The sequence below is a fragment of the Pempheris klunzingeri genome, chromosome 18, assembly GCF_042242105.1.
Source record: "Pempheris klunzingeri isolate RE-2024b chromosome 18, fPemKlu1.hap1, whole genome shotgun sequence".
Lineage (NCBI taxonomy): Eukaryota > Metazoa > Chordata > Actinopteri > Acropomatiformes > Pempheridae > Pempheris > Pempheris klunzingeri.
This window is the reverse complement of record NC_092029.1, coordinates 18,018,498-18,042,954: the sequence shown is the minus strand read 5'-3', so window position 1 is coordinate 18,042,954 and position 24,457 is coordinate 18,018,498. Positions and strand designations below refer to the sequence as shown.

Genomic DNA, 24,457 nt, shown 5'->3' with positions numbered 1-24,457 from the left:
TTGTTGTGTAATGGATTTTACAGCTCCTCTAAACATTCTAAGCATATTGTACAGTAGATTAGCCTTTTTACAACATGAGATAGTGTCTCCTAACCACTATACAGCGTCTGCTATTGTTGATAATGCGTTACCCTTCATGTTAATCAATAATCATTCTTCACAGCACCGAATGCTATGTGTTAAAAAATAATAGAGGGCTTTAAAAATCTAATTTATGTTCTGAATGTAATGTGGAAAATAAAAATGATGCTGGTTAATTAGGCGTCAGCGATGATTACATAAGTAGCGACAAGATAAAAATCACAAATCATGCTTCTGTTCTCAAAAACTTAGCAATTTGATCGTCTTTATTGGCAGTCATTATATAGTTTCCTTAATGAAGCTTTTCTCCATCTGACTGGAGTCTAAAGTTTGTAAATGCCTGGAATATCATAATTCACTTATAATAATGATATATGATGGATATGAACTAATTAAAAAATGCCATTTACTTTATGTTAATCCTTATTTTAATTTGCTGTTTCCTATCAGATCAGACACCATGGGAGAGTGGGGTTTTCTGTCCTCTCTGCTGGACAAGGTCCAGTCTCACTCCACCGTCATCGGGAAGGTCTGGCTCAGCGTGCTTTTCATCTTCAGGATCATGATCCTCGGAGCCGGGGCTGAGAAGGTCTCCCTCTTTTTGTTTATGCTATATTTTTATATTTAACTGAATTACTTTTCTGAGATGTTAGTTCTTAAGTGAAATAACACATAACAGAGGTCCACAGCTCCTGAATACCTTTTAGTAATATTGAAACATTTTTAAATTAATAAATATCTTTATAGAGTTCATCCACCAGTCTGGTTCATCAGTTTCTTTACTGCCGTCCTTTAAAGAGTCACAGGGTCTGGAGGCTATCCCAGCATGCACTGAGCAAGAGAATAAGAATCACCTCTTTGCTAAATTAGCCTGTTTGCTTGATGACAGCATATTTTTCTTTAACTTTTTATCTATGTACAGCCACCTATAATTCTAACTGGCACAATCTTCTGAGGACCTCCAGAATGACACTGGTAGATGGATGATTTGTGCTAAAATCTATTACGTTTGCTGTACATTTATATAATAATGACATTTTTTTTTAATGTGAAAATCACAGGTGTGGGGGGATGAACAGTCGAACATGGTCTGTAACACCAAACAGCCTGGTTGCAAGAACGTCTGCTACGACCACGCCTTTCCAATCTCCCACATTCGCTTCTGGGTCCTCCAGATCATCTTCGTCTCAACACCGACGCTGATCTACCTTGGTCACGTCCTCCACATTATCCACAAAGAAAATAAGCTGAGAGAAAACATGAAGACCCACTCCAGTGAAATCGTCAAAGTGCCAAAGTACTCTGATGACAAAGGCCACGTCGAGATAAAAGGCAACCTGCTGGGAAACTACATGACCTCCATATTCTTCAGAATCGTTCTGGAGGTGGCGTTCATTGTGGGGCAGTACTACCTCTACGGGTTCGTCATGGACCCAAGAATCGTCTGCTCCCGAGCCCCTTGTCCCTTCACTGTGGAGTGCTACATGTCTCGGCCAACAGAGAAGACCATCTTCATCATCTTCATGCTCGTAGTGTCCTGCATCTCTCTTCTACTCAACGTAGCCGAGATCTTCTACCTGGCGTGTTCTCGCTCGTCGAGACGAAGGTCCAAAACGGTGCCGTCTTCTGCTATCCCCATTCACCCACTAAATGGTGGCAGTCTTATGAAAAATGAGAAGCTTAGACTCCATGATGGAAGCCACAGCACAGCCTAAAGAATGCCATTTAGATCCAGTGAGCAAAATGTTGCAAATTACAGAGGAAAAAGGAGGGAAAAATAGGGCTAAATCTGCCATGGCCAAAATGTAAAACTTCAGTAAGAGCTATTTATTTATGCGATGCCTAAAATATACTGAAAATGACACAAATTTGGAGATGTACATGTAGACAATTTATACATAGCCCAGTAACAAACATTCATTTGTGTTTTGTACTTACAAATTCATGAGCTAGTTTAAACATTGGTGCCCCCTAGTGGCGAATCTGTAATTGTGGTTAACATTTGTTGTCCTGACTGCCGAATGTGACCTCATGGGCTGGATATCAGAGGGATCTGACCCTTTAACTTGACTGCGGACACCTCTGTGTCTCTGCACCACCTTGCATTGGCTAAAAGCCATTTTGTAGTGCAACAAGTATTTTTTTGCTGTTGTTCTAAAGCAGTGTGGAAGGACTGTTGTCGCTCTGGAACTGTAAATATTTTAATTATAAATCTTTTATTTCACTCTTTGTATTTTAATATGACTGTGTGTGCCTTGTGATTACCTGTAAAAGAATTGTATTGAGCAAATACTACACTAACACATGCCTTAAGTTTACATTTCCAACTGCATACCAGTTTTTGTTGCAGTATCACCAGAAGGTATGTTGTGAAATCACTGTAAATCACTGCTACCATCAGACCAGGCAGCAGACAAAGCTGATGAAGAAATAAAGTTTAACATCCAGCAAGTTAAGGACTCACATGTGTTTTTCATGGGTTGAAAACACATTAAAAGCACAGAGCTACAAAAAAGTAGCCTTATAACAATGAATAGACTAGTCAAATTAAAATAATCTCTATAATCTTTCTATAGTTGGGGTACTTTTTAAAGAAAAAAAAGTCAAAATTCTCTGATTCCACCCTCTTAAACATAGATATTTTCTGGTTTCTTTACTCTGTGACAGTGGACTGAATATCTGTCAGTGAATATCTGCAAACAAAACAAGACATTTGAGGACGTCACCTGGTTTGGGAAACACTGATCAACACTTTATAGTATTTTCTGACATTTTAGAGGCCAAATAACAAATGGATTAACCCATAAGAACCCGGACCCTTTTCTCCTTTAAGTAGAATTATCAGGGATAAAACAGACTAAATGGACCACAAGGAACACATTTCTGAACTTATTTTAGAGATACTTCCCCCACCAAGATCTGAAATATTAAATATATGTCACAGCATTACTTTTCGAAGTTGTTTCATATCAACTTTTTCATAAAATATGGTAAGGAAATTGTTTGAAACTTACCTTTTAATAACAAAAACAAGCTATTTAAAATCAGCTGGTTGTGTCTCAGGTTTTAATCAGGCAGACATCTTGGAAAATGGTGTCCTGGGAACACAAATTGACAAGAGGATATTTGGTAGCTGTCGCTTTGGGACTTCTTGAGTCAAATTCAAGGATAAAGATGTGTAGGGACATTTCCAGAATATTTAAAAGGTGTGTGACAGAAAATAGTCGGTAGATTAATCGACAATGAAAATGTTGGTTGAGGCCCAAACATTAAATGTACATTCATCAGTTGACAAGAGACAGAATGAACGTTAGCATAGTTTCATTCAGCGTGTCTGCTGCACAGGCTAACTATTAGCTAAGTTAGCCTTATAGCATAATCATTAAAAAAAAATAATGATTGATGTGTCCTTGTTACCTTGTTGAGGAGACGTCGACTTTTTTCCTCAACTTCAACTTTCATCTTAATAAACTTTAAGCGTCGTCCACATTTTTTAAGGTATGTTTAGGTAGGTTTTTTTTTACAAATTACAACATGACAGTCAGAGGGGAGGCTCGTAGTGACGGACCGAGAGAGAATTATCTTAAAAAACTACTGTTCCCGACCTGCTCAGCGCCGACACAGCTGCTGACTAGTTAACGACCACTGGTCAACATAGTGACGCATTTAGCAGCTGGGTGTTCTAATATTTTTGGCCAGTAACACAAACCGAGCACATTTCCCTGCTGGGGAAAGACCACAAGATGGCGCCATTAACCAGCACACACAATGACACCGACCGTGTCCGTCTACGTCATTCTGACAGCCGTCCCGCCCACAGCCCGCAGCTTCCTCTTCCTCACAACAACTACAGCTGGCAGCAGCTAAAGATGGCCGCCGCGACCATGGCGGGGCTCGACGCCCCAAGGATGGAGGAAAAGAAGTTCGAGTACTTCTCCTCCATCAACTCCATGGCCAAGAAAATAATGCAGGAGAGGGAGAAAATCAAAGCCGACCACGGCTCGTCCTGGGAGAAAATGACGCCGCAAGAGCAAGACACCGCCATCGACAACGGGATGATGGATCCGCACATCCGAGCCCGATACGCTATGCACAGAGTGGACCGTGAAGAAGTGCTCTGTTACCCTAAGCTGCTCATTCAGACGGGCCAGAAGATAGTTCATTTCGGGGAAGAGGTACTGTAACCACATTTTAATTAATATTTTATAGCTTTGGGTGTGTTTTTAGACGTCAGAATAGCCTCTGTTGTCATGGTTGCTAACTAGCCACGTAGCCGCTGAAATATGTTGGTTAACGTCACAGGCTACTTGATATACAAGTGAATGTACGTCAGTGCTAGCTAGGTAGATACATTTATCACGTCAGACCCAACGTTAGATAAGACTGTAGGCTATGGTGATGTGTTATCATTGTCTGTGTCCCAAATATAGTGTAAGCACCGTTGCTCCATTATCTGAGTGCAGCTCAGAGTGTGTTTGCTAGCTCAGACTGTGACTAACTGCGTGCTTCTGTTTGTAGGACATTACCTGGCAAGATGAGCACTCTGCCCCCTTCTCCTGGGAAACAAAGGTAAAATATTCAGGTTAAGGCTTTAGCCTGATTCTGGGAAGAAAACTGGATCAGTATTCATCTAACCAGTTCTGTCATAATTGAGTAATGTGTTGCCTCTATCAATAGGTAATTGTGCTGTCTATAACATGTCAATAGTGCCCAGAGCCCTATGTAATATCTCTAAAACCTCAAAATATTTTCAATCATCTAACACATAAAATGATCAGATCCACCTGTTGTAAGAACCAGGGAATATTTTTGGCATTATGCTTGATGATTTACTTAAATGATTTCAAAATTGTCAGCAACACGCTGGTAGGCTTTACTTTGATCCTGCCTTTAATATCTGCAATAAGGCTGCAACTAACAGCTATTTTCAATGAATCTGTCGATCATTGTCTCGTTTAACCGTTTGGTCCATAGAATGTCTGAACTGAAGTTGATCACTGTTTCGCAAAGCTCATTTATTATTATCAAAGTAGATTGACTTCACAGTTGACGGCCAGTCACTGAATTAACTCATCGCTGCAGCTCTGATCTGAAGTTACATTATCTAAATACCTGGTTCTTAACTGTTTAAAAGTTGTGAGAATTTTTTTTTAAACATTGCTCCCATCTTTCAGAGCCAGTTTGAGTTCAGCTTGACACTGGGCTCTGCAGACCAGGGGGTGTCAGCCTCACAGGCAGAGTCCAAGGCTGTAAAGGTTCCTCATTCCGGTCAGCTTGGCAAGAGTACACAAGGAACCAAGGTATGATAAGCAACGCGCTGTGGCTGTTGCAACTGGTACATTTTGGTTGGAAAAGAAATATAGTTGAAGGCTTTGTTCTATATACTTTATGTCTATGCATAGTTGTGTGGAAATGGGTTGAATTATTGCATTCCAAACATGAGAGCATAAGCTTGCAGTCAATCATAGCAAAGATTTGGACGGATTTTCAAAGCAAATTTAAGGCCTGGACAGTACTTTAAATCACAGTGAGGAGGTTACTCAGTTACTCAGTGTGACCAAGAAAATCTCAGTCTGCGTCTTTACTCTGGTTTAGCTGTTAAATGGGCAAATATTTAGAGCAACATGGCGGCTTTGAGAGAGCGATTAAACAGTTAAATATGTGGCTTATGTTTGGTGTGGTAACAGAATGTTTGTATATAACGACAGGCTGCCAGTTCCTTAAATAGTTTCACTGTTGGCTCGGCACACATCTCCAGGAGGAATTAGCCCTCAGTTAATCTTAATTTAACCAAGAAGAAATGACCGGAGACAGGAGAGACCGTGCAATTGTGAGTTTTATGACTACAGCCCCCAATCTCTGCACAGTTTAAAAAGAACGTGTTATTTTGTGATTGTGAAGGTGTCGGTCAGCGAGGGCCGGAGGCCGGAGGAGGAGTCGTCTTTCTGGAAGATCAGCGCTGAGAGGTCCAGGCTGGAGGGAGAGCAAGCCGACTTCCAGTCCCTAACCCCCAGCCAGATCAAATCCCTGGAGAAAGGAGAGAAATCTCTCCCCTCCTACCTACGACAGGTAAGAACTGAAATCTAGCAGTGCTTCTCTCTCTAATGGTGTTTTCAATTCAAGTTACAGCTGCCAAATGTTTCTTGCTCGGATATTTTGTATTATGTGTTCATGCAAGATGCCTAAAGGAAATCAGCACATATGCAGACCCTCTTTGTGACGGGTTTTGAACAATTTTGAAACATCAGCACTTTAGTACCTAATGATCTGAAACAAAACCTCAAAGAAACTCAAAAAATCATTAACTGTTTTAATGACACTCACTATGGCAATTGTAAATATTCTAATTTTTCTACAGGACACCCCTGTCACCTCCAAAGAGACTGAGGTAGCAGAACCCCACCCTCCAGCTCCTACCAGGTCCACCAAGCAGCGAGCACCCAAACCTCCTGCTCCTCCTCCCCCCATCCCCTCTGCCGTCGCAGCGACACCTGCATCCCTCTCCATTTCGCCAAACCCAGCCCCACCTGTCAGCGTGTCTTCATCAGTTGCAGGCTGGGAGCGATCTCAGAGCACCCTGCCATCAGTCAGCAACACCCCGGATGATGTGTTCTCCTCCAGCCTCATGTCCAAGCCCTCCAATCACCCCCCCATAGTGGAGAAAGAGAAAGGCGAAGAGGGTTCAGCCAGTAGCCCCACCTTTGCCCAGGTGAGTTCTGAAGCAGGGGGTGGAGCTCAGGTTACCAAACAATATGATTTTGGCATTTCATTGTGATAACAGAGTGGATTTAATCATAGTTGAGCTATTCACTTCCAGGGATGTGAGTAATCTCAGCTTCAGGCTGCTTTTTTGTCCTTTGCCAATCACATGCCTTAAATTCCTGCTAAAGTCACACATCAACTATCACACGGTGCTCTGGTTGGTCTGTTTTGCTTTCATGCCACAGAGGAACCGCACCACAGTCCAGTTGGAACCAAACCAAACCAACCATTTCGGTCTCTGTCCGGTTGTTTAGTCTGCGCCAGGGTTCATTCACAGCTTTCACACCAGCCTGAACAAACCAAAGTTGGTTAAGTGTAAAAGCATCTTAACGGAACAAGTAAAAACCCTTAAAGCGTGAGGGAAAAGAAAAAGGAGGAAGACGCAGCAGAATTTGCCATAGTTAGGTTTAAACACCACCTCTCTGTCTCTCCCCTCAGTTCAACACAAGCAGCAGCATCCTGAAGACAGGATTCGACTTCCTTGACAACTGGTAAACCACAGCTGAGACCGTTCACCGCTCCGAATGAATCACCCCCCCCATCACCCTGAAGAAGGACCACACTGCCATGGCTACAGACATCCACGTCTAGATTTAGCAAACACCAGTCTTTAAAAAGACCGCATTACCTTCTTGTAATCATCTTCAGTGGCTTGTTAAGACATTATCTCACCGCCTGTGTGCTGGTATTTTTTTTCCCCCCTCTCCTCTGACCAAGACTGAATCGCTTTGATTTCCTGCCAAGCACCCCCTGCCCACGAGATGCAATAAGCAGGGATTGAACCTCACAGATTGTGTGTGTGTGTGTGCTGTGCCTGACTGTGCATTCACACTGCGATCAACATGGTTACACAAAGGTTTGGGAGTGCACAGTTCACTAACCCAGTATGTATTTGCTACTAAGAGCTCTTAGTAGCAAATACATACTGGGTTTTCATGGTACATGAACACAGATAATAACTGGAAGGAGGGGTACAGTAGTGTGGACATTTTTTTTATTGGCTAAAACCTCAAAGTGTGGTTGTATTTTCTCATATGACAAGTCTGTTAATTGGCCTGATATCTGCGGTAACTCAGGTAACCTGTTGGTCCCGTTGCCTGTAGTGTGAATGCACAGTGATGGTTTAACTTTGCTGCCTTCACATGTGACTTTTAGACACTCAAGAAAGGACATTTGTATGTGTGTGTGTGTGTGTGTGCCAGAAGCATGTCAGATTTTCATCTGTGCAAAACACTAAAACACTCTTTATGGTTTTTTTTTGTTATGAAGATTTTGCTCTGATGTGCTTTTATTTATATTTACTTATATATTCCTACAAATGTAAGAGTTTTAGAGTTAAAGTAGTGCTTGGTACAGCAGTTGTGGCCCACATAGTGCGATCACTACACTAAATGTTCCTGCTGGTTATGGAATTCCTGGAATATTATGGAATGTTACCATTGCATCACTTTTTAGGAATTTAGCAGTTTTCCAACTTTATCACATTCGTTGCACTAGACGGTGGTTTTCAGCAAGTGGAAACTTTGCTGCCGTCTTCTCCGGCATTTAAAACAAAAGCAGCAGGAGGGAAGAAGAGCCGTGGAAGTGCTCACTTAGTCATGGAAAACTCATTGACTGTATGTCTGGGCTGCTGTGTGAACCTGTTGCAGACGTCCTATATGGATTAAGCTTCTCGCCAACACTTCCTCACCACCGCACCCCTCCCAGCTGTCACTTTTGACCTCGAACTAGTGCTGAGCAAAGCTAGTGTGCATTTATAAGGAAAAATAAGACGTGTTTTAGGTCAACAAGCAGGCATGTAGTGATTTGTACCTCTTGTGTCATAGATTTAAAATCCAGTTTACACGACTAGAGTACTATTTTAATGAATTTTATATTTATCTGCTGATTGTATCTTATGCTATACATGTATATTCTGCTCATGCATTTTGAGATCACAGATTGGAAGGAAATAAAGAAACAGAAGTCCGACCTGTTGCTTGTTTTTTTCTCTTTTGTGCAAAACAAAACAAAAAAAAATGTAAAGATTCCTGTAAAACTCGATTCCTTTGCAACGCCGAGTCCTGTTTGCCCCGCTTCCCTTGTTTTTATGTTCTGGATCACACCCACAAATTATATTTTCTAAATTTAATGAAGGCCACGTTCTCTGCTGAATTCCTCCAGGGAGGGAAATGAGGTCGCTACAGGAGCGTCAGTCATGGTTAGAAAGGCAACATGGGTCGATAATGGAGTCGATTCGACTTTTCATTTATGAGAAAAGCTAAACTTGTCACAGTTTTATCATGTTGAACGATGTACAGTTGTTTGCCTGCTTGTTAAAATTCCTGTTGACCTCCTTCTCGGCTCTATGACATCACTTCTTCCAGCTGTAATTTCCACCAGATCCAAAACGCCATTTAGGAAAGGAGGAGGGAAGGATGTCCGCTGCTCAGAGGAAACTTTGGGCTGTTCAGTTAAACAACACGTTGGCCCAATTTAGAATCGGCAGACCTCGTTCCACTATCTCCCTTGGGCGCAAAGCAGCCGCTCTACAGTGTGTATTTAAGGAAGGAAGAGCATGACGGTGTTTCATACACAATGAATGTTGCGTGGGCTAACAGAAGTGATGAAGCCAGGGCCACCTGAGTCATGGGGGTGTTTTATTGTGAACCTGACGTGGTCCAATCCACTTTTATCATGTTAGATGTTCTCCAAACTGTATTATGATCACTATCACATCTTTCAGTGTGACGGTGTGATTGTCTTAACGTCGAGTTTAGATGCTTGGCTGTGCCATGATGAAAGAAAATGTTGCACTGGAAAACACCAAGTAGACGTTAAGTGGAATAACCAGCAAATGAAATACTGACCCTTAAAACTGAGGATGAAACTGAAAACTTATACTTCTTGATTGGACCTCATGTCTAATGTTTATTTGACTTTCTTTCAGCTCAAGTGAATCTGGAGGATTTGATTAGCATTTCCAAAAACATGCCCATTTCATTTTTTGCCCAGAAGATTGATGCAAGATAGCGAGAGCCAGCAGCTGATTAGCCTAGCTTAGCATCACGACAGACAATTGTCATTTGTCCACTTTTCTTAGTTAAATAAGCAAGATTTAAGTTTTAATTGGTTAGTTATCTTTGGGGGTGCAGGTAGGTGGCTATTATATTCTTTTAACTTGTTTTTACTTCATAACAAGTCGTGGAAAGACTTATTTATTATCTAAGTCTCACGGCAGCAGAGGAATTTATTTCTTTAACAGAATACTCCGCTGATAGAGCGTTGCACTGCTGTCACATTTTTTATTCATTGTGATAGAGATTTCAGACTTCACACAGCTCCCTCTGGAAACACCGCACACTTTCTTCCATGCAGCAACACTCTCCAAGACCTGTACGCAGATTCTGATGAGCAAAATCAGTGGAGATCTTGTTCTTGAAGCTGCAGATCTTGAAGTTGAATCCCATTAAAAATGTTTTACAGCACGGCTGAGGCATTAAATACGGTATATTAATCATTCTGGGACTTAAAACTAGTCCGAGAATTTATTTCACACCAAACAAAATGGCCATAAACAGATTAAGGCACTGTAGGTTTGTGTGTATCATCCCTGGGTGAACTGAGGCACCTCTGTCCAGCTCAGCCACCTTCCTGCAGCACCACCCAACACCTCCCGACTCTCAATGGCAGCTCTGTGTTCCCTCTCATCTATTTTTTTTTTTTCAACAAATGTTTGGGTGAATGAAAATCACTCCACGATGCTGAATTCACAGCAGAAACTGAAACAGGACAGTTTTTGTGTAATGGCGTTGCGTTATGTCTTGCAGGTTAATAAGGCAGCCTGCAGATAATGAGTTAGTTGTGTCCCAGTTCTTTTTGATCTCAGAAGTATCGTGAGTCTGCGGATGGAGCCTTGAGTCACGGGACACCGCATGACTGCAAAAATGCGGATGCATATTCATTTAATGTTTGTAATCTTGCAGGAGAGAGGGGGGGGATTTAAAAGTAAACCTCATACATTAAAAACAGATCGACTGTTTATTTATATCAATATTTATTCGTATTTCTACAGTTTAGTTTTTGAAGTTGCTAATTTAGGGCTGCTGCTTATTTTCATTATCAACTATTTTCTCCATGAATCATTTGGTTTATTAAATTTGAGAGACAGTAAAAAAAAAATCCCCAAGGTTCGATCAAACAGTCCAAAATCCAAAAATAGTGAATTTAACATCACATAAGGCAAAGAAAAGCAGGAAACTGTCACATTAAAGAAGCTGGAAGTTGTTCATTTTTGGCATTTTTGAGTGAAAAATCAATGTATTTGCTTTGATTGTTCACATTGGGAAATCAACAAGAACCACAGAGGTCAAGACAAGGATTATCTTTCTTTTGAGGGGTCGCAAATGTTTCCCAGACTCTTGTTTCGGCCCAAACTTCCAAAGTCTGGAAAAATCTTGGAGTCTGGGACCACATCGGGTACCGGAACAGCTCCGTATGTGCAGCCGTCCTGCAGACTCGAGCACATCTGTCCCCCTTCCCTGAGTTCTTCTCTCTCTGAGCTCCTCCCAGTCTGCAGATCCCAGAGCCCGGCCTCAGTCGCTTTCCCTGGAAACTCTGCTGGATTCTTGTGGCATTTTAACTGGCATACCTCCTGTTACACCCACACACACACACACACACACACACACACACACACACACACAAGCATGCACAGGCTTTCTCTTCATGTCATCATTTCTCCTGAACAGATTTACAGTTCAGTTTGTCTTACCGCTGATTTATCTTATTTCACAAAAAAGCTTTGCTCAATCTTTTGGCAAATGAAGAAAAATTGCTACATGCGTGTTCATGTGTGTGTGTAAGTGAGTTTATGACCACAGAGCACTTATGTGCTGCAGTGTTTTCTATATGCAAAAGAATTCATCCGACACTTAAGCCAGAGATGAACACTGAGGAGGTTAAAGCAACATACAAATTGAACATCAGGCATAAAAGTTCATTCTTGTCTTTAGAAACAGAGACAGAAAGTTCTATGGAATTAAAAATGCCATAGAATAAATAAAGCTTGCTCCATAGAACACTACAACATATGGTTGAAAGCTCCGGAAAAACACAGTGAGTGGATCTTGAGTTGGGATTGTTTTGTGAGACATCACACTAAGCTGTTACATGTCTTCAGGTATACAGATGGTTAACTGACAGTGTGATCAGTTTTTACACTGCTGTTTGCCAGATTGTGTGAACTAAACCTTCAGATAAACTAAAGATTACAAACGCTGTCCAAAGAAAACCATCTATCTCCAACCAAGCATCTCAGAACCCGAGGGATGAAATGTTCCTTATTGAGTTGACAAAACTCTCCTGCTTCTTAAGCCTGTTCGATCATTAAAACACATTAGGCTTGCTGAAAAAGACAGCAAGGCTGTTTTTCTCAGCTCTTACAAAATTGACATTTTGGAGATAAGTGCTTTCCATAGGACAGAGACCTGTGATGTCATCCCCCTGTGTAAAACTGCAGAGTTCACACAAAGAGTGGAAATGGGAGGTGGGAGCAAAAACAAAGAGCTTTCCTGTTGTTTGGTTAGAGAGGCAAGACGTCCTGAACGAGACAGAGAGAGGAGAGGCAGGAGCAATTCACTACCTGGGATTTCAGCTGCTGTGTGTGTGTGTGTGTGTGTGTGTGTGTGTGTGTGTGTGTGTGTGTGTGTGTGTGTGTGTGTGTGTGTGTGTTTGAAAGGAGGGGCGGGGGAGTGTACACCAGCTCTCATTCACATTTCTAATGAGAGAGTCCTGCTGATGTTCCTGCTTTTGCACAGTCCTGGACCACATCTCTGAGGGAAGCAAGAAGGTCTGGCGTGAAAAGAGGGAGAAGGCAGGCAGTGGAGAGAGAGAGAGAGAGAGAGAGACAGACAGACAGACAGACAGACAGACAGACAGACAGACAGACAGAGAGAGACTCAGAGGAGCAGGGGGAAAAGCAGAGTTATTAGGAAGCAGAAAATGGGACCGGCTGCCACCTCGCTCGCTCTCCTGTGTTTATGTTCTCTGGGTCTGTGTGTTCCTGCAGGGACGGCCGATGCTGCACCGACACAGGTCAGGACTGTATGCGTGCTTGTGTGCATGAATGTGCTCTTTTTATTACTGAAACTCAGTTTTCCGAAAACTGACATGTTGTGTTTGGAGGCGTTGCTGTTTGTTGTGCGTCTGTATTCATTCAGTGTTGTGTCATTTCAAAATAAAACACCCCTCTTCCTCTGTCGGGCCATTATCCACTGAGGGAACATGTTGATGCAGTGTGATTAGAATGATGATGTTGGTCAGAGTTTGCACGGTCTCAGGCTAAAACTGATGGATGAATACATTTTTGGACAATACTAAAGGCAAAGACAAGACAAACATAGCATTTTGCAAACATTTAAGATTATTGAGAATAAAGACACATAAGACATTACATTTATGTCCATTGTGGACCTTGTTAGAAAGGTGGAAGATGAAGATTACACACTTGCAGCTAATTCAGGAAAAGGCCAGAGACTTTTCATAATTTCATAATGTTTCATAATTGTGATGAACACTGAAGATGTTGGCAAAGCGACCTAACTTGATGACTTGGACTATTTCTTTGTTCTACTGTAAGAAAACTGAGATTCTGAAACTGAACCAGGCCCAGATGTGCACAGGGAGGTAATGTGGATTATGGGGATATGGTCCTAATGAGCTTGTTTTGAGCATCTGAAGCTGGTTGATTGGTTGCGGGGAAGCTGTGTGTGGTTAAATGTGGTAGAAATGAAATGTTGACATTGTGATCTCTCTTTCTCTGTGTGTGTGTGTGTGTGTGTGTGTGTGTGTGTGTGTGTGTGTGTGTGTGTCAGGCATCCCTGCCAGAGGTTAAGAAGGCGAGGGGGGACGTCCCTGATATACTCCCAGAGCCTGAACCAGAGCCAACCTCCCCAGTTTCAGACTTTGAAAACTCTTACAACTATGTCTGTGAGTCCCCAGATTCTTTTTCCTGTTCTTCTGCCTCTCTTTTTATACTCCAGCATACCCATTTCTATTCTATTGTATTGTATTCTCTATTCTTCAGTGTCCAGACTAGCCAATATAGACCAGGCCATCCACAAGTTGAATGTTGGCCACTACACCCTGGATGTTAAAGTCAGCCAGCTGATGGACCGTCTGTCCCGGATGGATGGTGAAACGATCCCCCTCTTCCCACAAATCTTCATGCACCCTTATTATCATATAATAATAATCAGAATAATCTGTAATCAACTTGAGAAAGGAGTTTTAATGTGTCGACGTTCTTTAACTTGAAGAACATTGTGTACTGACTTCCAGTCTCCGTCTCCTTGTCTTTTCTGTTCCTTCCCACCATCACTAACACCAGCTAAAGTCGGGGAGCTGGAGGACAGCATCCGGGAGGTCTACCAGCACAGCAAGGACAACCGCAAGGAGATAGGAAGACTGGAAGGTATCTCTTTGATGCTGAGTTGTCATTAAAAAAACGATGACAGAGACACGTGGGTGAAAGGACGCAGGCGATCTGTTTGTTTTCAAGCACGGCGCTCTGCATGTCACATACTGTACATGTAAGCCATTACTAGATGCTCCATTTGGGGCATTGTTCAAGAAAAATAACAATCTTAGGTCACTTAATATCTGTGAATACGTAGACGTACACAGAATAAGAGATGAAGTATCAGTGTTCAGTTTAGTGCACATAGGAAAGATGGTTGTAAAAACCAGTCATATTAAAGGTCCCATATTGTGCAAAATGTATTTCTTCATGACTTTTCAATATAAATGTCTCCCAGGGGTGTGGTGAGACCATCAAACTGAGTAAAGACCATCATCTCTCTTTCTCTCCTGCTCCACCTTTAAGTAAACGTGTGTAAAAACACATCTTTTTGATTTGGTTCCCCTTATGATGTCATAACAGGAACCATGTGGCCTCCGCCAGCCATGTCAGGTACGAGCAAATAATGTGTTTTTGGAACACTGAGCCATGTAAACCTATTATAGTAGGGCCTCCATATACAAGTATGAGCCTTAAAAAGAGCGTAACATGGGGCCTTTACAGCTCAAATATCACTCACTGTTTTGGTTTTATGGCCCACAATGTTTCTGCTGTGGTTCAGTGTCACCCCTCTCATCAACTTTGTTTTTAGGAGCAGAAGGCAGCTGTTTTAAAATTCCTAAAAAACTCACTGTACACTACCTGCTGCACCAAATGGCAGACAAAGTTAGCGAGTTGGTGGAGACCAAAACAGAGCTAAAAGGAGCAGTGATTATTGGATTTGCAAACATGACTTCAAATGAATTAAATGAACTTATCAAGCTCTGCATCCGTAAAATAACAACAATTTGCTAACCTTGTCTCTGATAGTGGGTCACTGTTGTGTTTGCAGCTTGTTGCACTGCCCACAAGTGCTGATGCAGGTTTTAAGACTGGATGAAATGGCCTTTTTGTCTTTTTTTGGGGGGGGAAAACCACTGCAGGGCTGATGAAGTCAACATTTTCTAGCTCAGGACCGCCTTGGTTGACATCATCGGTTCCAGACGGTGACCTTTAGACTCCCTCTCTCCCTCCCCTGCTTCTTGTTTGCTTCCATTGCCACAAAAAGCAAAAACAAGGACTAAAAAAAAAATAGAAAGCTATTTCATTCTATACATGCATTAAAGCATAGGTCTTGTTCTTCTCTTCTTCCCAGGCTGCCAAAAGGGACACAGAATGGGATACAAATGTTATCTTGTGTACAATAGCCATGAGGACTATGCCGGAGCATCCAGGAAGTGCCTGGAACGAGGAGGCCGCATGGCAATGCCCCGCGACCGCAAGGAGCAGGAGGCCCTCGCCGACTACATCAAGTCATTCTTCCGCCCCGGGAACTGGCCCGTGTGGCTGGGCATCAACGACCTGCGATCTGAGGGCATGTACCTCTTCGATGATGGGACACGGGTCTCGTACTTCCAGTGGCGCAAACACTTCCTGTCCAGCCAGCCGGACGGAGGGAAGCGGGAGAACTGTGTGGCCATGTCGTCAGACGACGGCGACTGGTGGGACCACTACTGCGATCGGACCATGAACTATGTGTGCGAGTTTGACGACAGGGTGGCACTTTAAGATGAACTCTTTTCAAGATAGATTTACTCTCTCACCTCCTTAGTAGTATCTTAAACTTTAGGAATAAAAGTCCAGTTTTATTTTCAAGTAACTTATTTCCCTTTAAAAGACACTTTACGCATAGTTGGATTGGTTGTATTCAAAGGTGAGGAAGTCTTCAATCCTCCATAGGAAACCTAGAGTGTTGTGATAGAAATAGCCAGTATCATTTTAACGTTCTTAGCGTTAAACATACCTTATGTCCCAAATGCGCACAAATGTATGTATCGCTATTTAAGTTCTGAAAGTACTGAATAACACTTTGTCATTATTCATGCAGGTGCAGTGATATGAATGTAAACTAGCCAGGACTCTGATGTGATTTCACGCCGGGGGAGTCAAATATTTGTTCAAAGTTTTCCAAAAAAGAGAAAACAGGAAGAGCAGGAGACACTTTTCTCCAGAATGAGCACATGCTGAACCTCCTGAAGATATAAATCAACCTGTATTTGGGCTCAACGGGAATTAGGCAGTGCCTCTTCTTCCTTTCTCTGATCTTTGAAGATATATTAACAAAGTCTGGTGTGACTGCCCCGTTAAACTGTTGATTCTTCAACATATGTGGCTAAAACAGTTTTTAGACTGTAGTCTCACTTTCACCCTCCAAAAATGACACACCATCCCTGTGTGTAAATGTATCCCAAGTCCTACACTAAAATGAGAAAACTGTACATAAAAAAGGTGAATGTAAATGTTTTTCATAAGTCTTTACTAAAGTGTGACATGGTTTACAGCACCACTTTCTGATCAATCAATGCTCATTAGGTAAAGGAACGATCTGCCTCCTCAGTAGGGCTGGGCGGTGGATACAGAGTTAAAACAATATCTGAGGTTCGGTTTCAACATCCAAGTCATTGTTTTTTGACACTTGCTTACATCGAGGAATGTAGACACAGTTTTCTGAACCCGTCTTCAAGTAAGATATTAAATGTTGACGCAACTGTACAAAAACTTCAGCTGGAAAGATTTTGCTTTAACCCATAAGAACCTGCCCCCATTTCTCCTTTAAGTAGAATTATGGGGGATATAAAACAGACTAAATGGACCACAAGGAACACACTTCTGAACTTATCTTAGAGATACTATCCCTACAGTGCAAGATCTGAAATGTTAAATATACGTAAAATATGGTCAGGACAGGTTAATTGTAACCTAGGACAGTATTAGAATTGGTAAAAGTGTTTGAAATGTACCTTTTAAAAACAAAAATTAAGGTATTTAAGGTTCTTATGGGTTAAAGGTGTCGCCATCAACTTTTAGGATTGTTGATATTTAGCTTGAGCCAGGCGTACTGTCCCTCGCTCCCCCTTCAGAGCGCACGCAGAACAAATAGCTGGCAAATCATGGGGAGATATTTGATATTGTATTGGACTTGGTTCGCTGACTGCTCCTTTAAATCGGGAACAGATCAGTTTTTGGTACTGGACATTTTCCGCTCTGTAACTCAGTGCTGTGGCCACATGTCAGCCAGTAATAAAAAGGCGTTGCGGGTTCATACCCAGCCCTACTCGTCAGAAATGACACCCTGAGGGGTTTTAACATCCCACTGCTTACAGTTCATGACAAATAATGTGCTTATGTTACGCATAGACGTGAAACGATCAGATCTGTGACACAGCAGTAATTGGATCTTTGTCTCTACTCAAAGTGCCGTTTTATCTAACGATGTATCTGCAGCCACTTTGAGAAAAAGAAAAAGTTTCATGAGGTAGGTAGTGGGAACAGCGTGTTGCAAGATTTCTGGGTAATGGAGGAATTTGTGTTTCCTGATTCAGAGCAGTACCTGTCAATGCCACTTGGGGCCGCCAAAAACCCAAAGATGCTAAAAATGCAGCTTCAAAAGTAAAGCCTTAGGAAATGCCACATTGTCTAATATATTACAGATCTGGGTAAAAATCAGAGTAGATAAAAAGACATTTGTATTAGATTACATAAAAATTCATATTGAATATGATTGTAAGTAATATTACTCCCATCACAACACTGACACAACAAAGAAGATCAGTTGCCTTTGCTCTCTCTGCGTTCTGCATCGGTCACACCTCTTCATGGCGCCATGAGTGCGAGACGTGACGTCATAAACGTGAGCCAAAGAGCCGCTCTTCTTCTGTGGTGTCAGTGATGTATTAAAAAACGGAAGCACTTAGAGCCTGCATGCAGGGTCCCCGGCCTGCAGGAGGTCCTTCACAGTCGGCCTGTCCAGAGGGTTTTTACTGGCGTGAGAGAGAAGGACCTTCCCTGCTTCATCCAGCAGAAAGTCACCTCCCATCTGAAAAAAATAACAACGTATTAAAGCCGCAATATTGGACACTTTCTATACTAGCATGGAGTCAAATGTGCAGCTCTATTTTAGCCTCTTTTAGCTCCTTGTTTTTGTTTTATGGGCTGAACATTTACTAAAGTGAAAGTACAACTGGTTTTGAGTATGTAAGACGATCTAGTCGTGACTTATAGAAATGACATTTGCCTTGTTGTGACCAGATTTTTGACTGGATAGCGACTGTCTGACTTTGTCTGTTATTGAGCACTAAAGTATTATTCACTACAACAAATGAAGAAAATCTACGAGTGCATCAAACTGTAACCAAGAACTTCAGTATGTTGTTTCATGTTGAGATTGAGTTGTAAAAATACATATAAAGTTTTATCCTAAAACAAACAGAATAGGACTGATAATTGATCTACTACCAAGAAAAACGTGCCTGAATGTAGTGTAGCAAGTGACAGAGAGGAAGCTGTACCCAGCATGCCGCTTGGTGGTGTAACAGTTAGTATGGGGCCCCCTTCAGTGCACTACACAGTGTGTTCTTCTGACTTTTTCATCACTAAGAAAGATGCACTGTAGATCTGAGGTCTGACGTTTTTGAAAGTTTCTGCAATACCAATAATCTCTTCTTTAAATCTGGAACGGCAGAATTACAATTCACAGCACAGTGAAAGGGCGTAACGAGGAGTTAATAAGGGCTCCAGCAACTCCATCGAAGTGTTTGTATCGAAGTCGTCCATCTGTACCTGGTAGATATCTTCTAGCAGGTGAGGAGGGACGTCAGGGAAGTCTCTGTCCACCGCTCCGTACTCTGAGTACTGCAGCAGGCAGCCAAACTTCATCACCTTGGCGTAGGACGAGCCGAGGCCAAAACTCCTGTATATCTGTGGCAGAGACGACATCCGCTGTAGTGGAGGAGTGCACTGTTTTCTGCTGAAACCACGTTTTAGCACTTTTATGTCATCAAAAGCACAAGGAAAGGCAAAACATCCACTTTGGATTTAGCAGTGTTAAACACACGCACGCACACACACACACACACACACACACCATGCACCATGACGGATGATTGCCTTTATGGCATGTGGAAAATCTCCTGTCTTCATATTTGGTAGAGTGCCCTTGTTTCCACCTCACATCTGCTAACATCTGGTGGGTGACTTGGTGGTTTGGAGGCTCCGCTCGCTGGGAATTCATGACACATCATCAAACAACTGCTAAATCCTCTGCTTCCCTCAGCCTGTTTGTACTGAGTCACTGCCATCTCTCTTTTCCATAATTTATAGTTACCTCTTTAATCTTTATGCACCTGCCCACCGGCACTGACTATGAATTAACACGTATGTCAATACAACCGATGCACAGATTTGATCCACTGTAAAACCAGTCTCGTCCCTCATAATGTTACTGAAATGTACTGGGTTGCAGCCGTTTGACCGGCTAACCGGCTCACATCCTGACCTTTCTCTGTGGATCCAGCAGCAAGTCGAAGGTACATCCAGTCTGCTCCATCCACAGCTGAGCTCCCTCCACACTTCCAAAAGAAATCACCAAGACCCGCACTGACCGAGCCTGCAGGGCAGCCTGCGGAGAGACGAAGCGAACGACGGATCCTGTTTAAAAGCTACTTTTGCTTCTTGGGGATCTGTTAAAATCACTTTTACACGCTTTTGTTCAGCTGTCAGTAATTCATTTCGCATAAAAGTCAATGGGTGGTGGCTGCAAAAAATGGAAAGTGGATGTAGCCAGAGCAGAGAAAAATGATTTTAGAGCGCACACGGTTAAAGGAGTAGTTCAACATTTTGGGAAATGGTTTGCTCTCTTGCTAAAAGTTGAAGAAAAGCAAAAGCAAAGATTGGAAAAAAAAGTCTAGAGAATGACTACATGATCTTAGAGGGGTCTCGACCACCAAGAGATGCAAGCTCTGTTGCTTAATCAACACAAAAAGCACTGTGTGAAGAGAGACGTAACAGTTTGGAATGATTCAAAGTTGTTTCCTTACAGCTGAATAACTACCATCAGTTCGGGGGGGCTAAACTGACCTGACTGGCCTCCAGCTCGGCCACGTGGTCTCGTCACGGCAGTCATCCGAAGTGTCTGATGAGAACCAGCAGCAGCTTCTGACCCTGACCCAGGTACTGACCCAGAGTCACGCTCCTTAGACGCACAGCACGGGAACAAAATCCTCAATGACGCAGCACAACTTGATTTATCGAGCTGTTGCACAGCAAAACGTAATCACTGAATTAAAGAGCCACCAAAACGTGGTTTTTCATTAGCATCTGGAGCCTGAACTGGACGGTCTGATTGGCTGATTAAGGTGGTTTGAACACAAACAGGCAAGATGAGGATGTGAACTCACTTTCCACTCCGTCCATCTGTGAACGCAGAGTCGGGACTCAGGCTGTCTGCTGTCTTTGCTCCTGACAGCTGTCTGTCTGTTGTCTGCAGACCTTTGTCCACGCTCTCCAGGAAGGAGTCCCACTCAGTCTGCACACACACACACACACACACACACACACCCCATAAGCCCCAGTGCATCACGGCAATCACAGACTAGTTTAAAGACACTAACTAAATACAAAAAACAAATCAATCAACACATAAAGTAAAGACCCATAAATCTGTGATTCCTTTAAGCATTATGAATCAATAGTGAACTAATGTATAAGAAAATAGAAAAGATCTAATCCAGTGTTCTTGTTTCCAATCAAACAAGATCACTTTTACTGGTTTACGCCGATTTTATCAAATGTTTTAATGCCACAGACTCATAAAGAGACGATGTACTGGCAGGTGGTATTGTTTTATTGCAGGAATCCATGTGGACACATTCTATAAAATTATGTTTTTGAGTAGAAGAAAAACTAGAGAATTTGAATTTTAAGTCAAAGTAAAAATCAGAGCTGAATTTAGGTCCTGAAACATTTTTTTAAAAAAGCAAAAAGGCTTCCGGACATACAGACCTCCAGCTGCAGAAGTTCCTCTACCTGCTCTCTCACCGCTGCATGGCTGGAAAAACACAAACTTTGTGTGATGAAAAAGTGCCGACAACCAGGTTTCACTTCCCTTCAGAGCTAATAAGACGATGACGTCACATCCGACACCCATCGGCTGGTGTCTTAACGGCGGGTCACCTTCGCCTGTATTACATTTTTTTGACGGTGAAGTTCATCAGTACTGTCATGCAGCAAAGTATTTTGGGACCACTGGGTTGTTTGTTAAATGCAAATGGGGCGGGGGGGGGGGGCACTTAGTGCAGGTTTAAACAAAGTAACTTATAAACTTGTAACGCATCCCTATAATGTCTTATGACAAACATGCAGGAGGGAATGAGGACAATTATCCATTGAAATGAGGAACAGAAGACCTCTAGAAACCTGTGAACCCCCCCCCCCCCAAAAAAAACAGCTCCCCAAACACATACCAGCCAGGCAAAAGCTTTGTGCCATTATTCCCAGGCTTATTACAATTGGCATGTCAATTAACTGCCACTCAACAAGCTTCAGATCATTCACATGATCACACCTTAGTTCATATGGTTTTGCCAATATAACAATAAGATATACAGGTATTATCATTATATACCCATACTTACTGATAAGACTTCTGCCAAACGGCCTCTGCTTCGCTCCTCTTCTTCACTCCAAGGCTGCTCGACAGTAACAAAACACACACACACAAGTGTATCGCAGTATAAAAATATAGTAACATTTTGTGTAATACAGGTCAACAGCAGATGAACTGAATCACACTGTGGCCAGTGCCGGACCCTCACCTCTTGTAGAATTGCGTTCCGGCTCCTATCAGGCCGAATAAAGTTGCAATCTTATGTGGGACAAACTTCTCCAGGGAGTCTGTGTGAGAACAAAGGGCCATTAAGTCAGATACATTCTGATTGATGCAACGTTGTGCAATGTTGGCAACAAGCATGACATGGATTACATTACACCGCCTTCGTGCCAGAGGGCCATTTAATCCAGTGACTCGACCTGCTTTACCGCCTCACGAGAATCACGTGTTATATGGCCGGTTTATGAATTTTACAGAAGGAGACTTGTGAATTATACTCATATTACATGATAGCTGTGAAAAACGTGGCCGAGTGTAACACCTGTCCTCGTGAAATGAGGGATAGCAAATGTATCTCTCTATTTATTTCAACTGGTTTGCGAGTTTCATCCTACATAGTGAAAACGGAGCCACAGACCTCAACTAAACTTTAGTTATGCAGCAATTATGGAGCAAAACAAGTGTTTTACAGTAAAAGCAACAAAGACAGCAAAGGCTCTGTCCCCTTTAGATGTCAGCCAGGACTCTGGAAGACACAGAAGACCTCTGTCCAAGGACCTCACACCAGGCAAGGGATCATGGGGGACTAAAGATCTGTGATATAAACTGGATCCAGGCCATTGTGGAAGGTTTTTTTTTTGTCTGTAAAATGGTTTGCTCAAGTGCTGATGCAGTAATCGAGGTGCGAGGAGAGGACAGCATGAGCATCAGTCCCTGCGGATAACCAATACTGATCTTCTCTGTGTCTCTGAGGTGATGAACCGCGCTTGGACAAGCTTGGTGATGCCTTGTTCAAAGCACAAACCCTTATTAAGGCAATCAGACCATCAACAGGCCTCACAGGTAGAGGGAGGAAACCACTGGCTGACAGCTGCTTCAGCTGGGACCCAATAACAAGGATATCCGGTTGAACCTTGAACCTGAACTTGAACTCCAGTAATAGAAAGGTTACTAAACTAAACTAAATTTAACATTATTCCCGAACTCATCTGATTTATTCTTCAATTCGGCGTACATATAATGTATGTAGGAACAAGAATGTAAAGTATTATTTTTTATTATTGGATCACGGTTATGTTATGTTAAATAATTGTATGCACATAAAGCTACTTTATATCTACTCTACGCCGAATTACTCATGAGACCAACACAATTCGCTCCTAGATAGAGTTCATCCTAAAACTACAAGTTTCTAACTTTTTTGCATGCAAAATATATTAAAACAACCAAAAATCTAATGAGGTCTGGCGCTCGGAGCGCGTCCTCCCTCTACGTCGGCCCTACCTTCTGCTTCCCGCTTGGCTTCCTGGAGGAGGACTTTCCCCAAACTGACCAACAGAGTCAGAGCCCCTGTTACAGTCTCCTGAGATGCGCTCACGTCCTCAGCCATGATCACTGGCCGCTCTCTCTCTCCTGCACTGAGAAGCTCACGGCCAACCAACAGCCACCTGAGCTGAGAGGCACCCTGCAGCCCATGTGACGGGATCATGTGGGCGTTCAAACCTCGAGAGGGACTCAGCATGCATGCAACACCTAGTGGTGAACAGTAGCACTTGGAAGAAAAAGGAAAAACAAAAGAAAAACAGAATTAGAAGTAAAAATCCTGATTTCAAAATGTCTCAATTAATATTAAATAATGTGCAGCAAATCTGACTTAATTCTATTTTTTTACATGTTATTAATGCTTTGGTTTTTACAGTTAGTGTGGTGGTTGTACTTTATGTAGCTGAGTGTTTTCTGCCCTTCTGTTTTATGTTCTTAATCTTTTTTGATAAGATTTATGAATATTTCAACAGTAATCCACACAGTTTGAGTAAGGATTTCTTTGAGAGCCTTGACCGTGGCTCTGGTAGACAGGGAGGTCATCTGAATGTACATGAAGGGCTCTGATACCAACGGGGAAGAACACCACCAGCTGTGGGTCAGCATCAGGACATGTACCCGAAGAGGAAAACTACAGTTAATACAGTTAAACACAATCTGTGCCGTTTCACAGTGGAAGGTAGAGTTTAGTCATTCTCACTGAATCTAATTTTAACATACTCATTATTTAACAGTTGCAGAGTTTCATGCTAAATGTGAAGTCAAGATCAGACCATAGCACGTTGTGTTGGATCCTTACATACGTTTTTATTATTATTAGCATTATCATAAGCATTATTAGGTAATGTTAAATATGAATGGTTATATCAGAGTACCAGAAGAGATTGTAAGAGCATAAAATGACTGTTCTGTAAAAGCTTGGTGTTGTCAGTCCACTCTGTATGGAAAGAAAAAAATACATGAAGCGATGCATGAGAACAAAAAACACTCCTGGTAGGTCCATCTTAATAAGTCTGATCTCATAATCATTCCCCAATTTAGTATTTTCATTGTATAAAACCAAACGTTTTGTTTTTTCTTCCATAGAT

General features: G+C 42.2%; 4 protein-coding genes across 4 annotated transcripts; 3 read left to right on the top strand and 1 right to left on the bottom strand.

Moving 5' to 3' along the window:
• The first annotated feature begins 428 nt into the window (after window positions 1–428).
• On the top strand, window positions 429–2,538 carry LOC139217549 (gap junction Cx32.2 protein-like). Its single transcript, XM_070848886.1, has 2 exons — window positions 429–670; window positions 1,143–2,538. Exons 1-2 carry the CDS (start codon window positions 449–451, stop codon window positions 1,794–1,796), a joined length of 876 nt encoding a protein of 291 aa, XP_070704987.1. The 5' UTR covers window positions 429–448; the 3' UTR covers window positions 1,797–2,538.
• Window positions 2,539–3,932: 1,394 nt separating this feature from the next.
• c18h1orf198 (chromosome 18 C1orf198 homolog) lies at window positions 3,933–8,808 on the top strand. The gene is made up of 6 exons (XM_070848885.1): window positions 3,933–4,256; window positions 4,600–4,650; window positions 5,256–5,381; window positions 5,983–6,150; window positions 6,440–6,790; window positions 7,282–8,808. The coding sequence occupies exons 1-6, from the start codon at window positions 3,951–3,953 to the stop codon at window positions 7,336–7,338; spliced, it is 1,059 nt and encodes a 352-aa protein (XP_070704986.1). The 5' UTR covers window positions 3,933–3,950; the 3' UTR covers window positions 7,339–8,808.
• A 3,988-nt stretch (window positions 8,809–12,796) lies between these two features.
• clec11a (C-type lectin domain containing 11A) lies at window positions 12,797–15,949 on the top strand. The gene is made up of 5 exons (XM_070849797.1): window positions 12,797–12,918; window positions 13,698–13,812; window positions 13,910–14,017; window positions 14,213–14,296; window positions 15,537–15,949. Exons 1-5 carry the CDS (start codon window positions 12,826–12,828, stop codon window positions 15,947–15,949), a joined length of 813 nt encoding a protein of 270 aa, XP_070705898.1. The 5' UTR covers window positions 12,797–12,825.
• Window positions 15,950–16,670: 721 nt separating this feature from the next.
• On the bottom strand, window positions 16,671–23,485 carry selenol (selenoprotein L). Its single transcript, XM_070848866.1, has 9 exons — window positions 23,331–23,485; window positions 22,033–22,111; window positions 21,853–21,906; window positions 21,221–21,266; window positions 20,617–20,744; window positions 20,297–20,411; window positions 19,716–19,838; window positions 19,001–19,138; window positions 16,671–18,257 (listed from the first exon to the last, which is right to left on the bottom strand). The coding sequence occupies exons 1-9, from the start codon at window positions 23,434–23,436 to the stop codon at window positions 18,132–18,134; spliced, it is 915 nt and encodes a 304-aa protein (XP_070704967.1). The 5' UTR covers window positions 23,437–23,485; the 3' UTR covers window positions 16,671–18,131.
• Between the last annotated feature and the right edge of the window lie 972 nt (window positions 23,486–24,457).

Bases quoted from the DNA above. Each gene is read 5' to 3' on its own strand.
- LOC139217549 (XM_070848886.1), top strand. From the start codon at position 449: ATGATATATGATGGATATGAACTAATTAAAAAATGCCATTTACTTTAT. The intron at 671-1,142 runs GTCTCCCTCTTT...TGAAAATCACAG, and splicing joins TCGGAGCCGGGGCTGAGAAG to GTGTGGGGGGATGAACAGTC.
- c18h1orf198 (XM_070848885.1), top strand. From the start codon at position 3,951: ATGGCCGCCGCGACCATGGCGGGGCTCGACGCCCCAAGGATGGAGGAA. The intron at 4,651-5,255 runs GTAAAATATTCA...CCCATCTTTCAG, and splicing joins CCTTCTCCTGGGAAACAAAG to AGCCAGTTTGAGTTCAGCTT. The intron at 6,151-6,439 runs GTAAGAACTGAA...ATTTTTCTACAG, and splicing joins TCCCCTCCTACCTACGACAG to GACACCCCTGTCACCTCCAA.
- clec11a (XM_070849797.1), top strand. From the start codon at position 12,826: ATGGGACCGGCTGCCACCTCGCTCGCTCTCCTGTGTTTATGTTCTCTG. The intron at 12,919-13,697 runs GTCAGGACTGTA...TGTGTGTGTCAG, and splicing joins CCGATGCTGCACCGACACAG to GCATCCCTGCCAGAGGTTAA. The intron at 14,018-14,212 runs GTGAAACGATCC...CACTAACACCAG, and splicing joins CCGTCTGTCCCGGATGGATG to CTAAAGTCGGGGAGCTGGAG.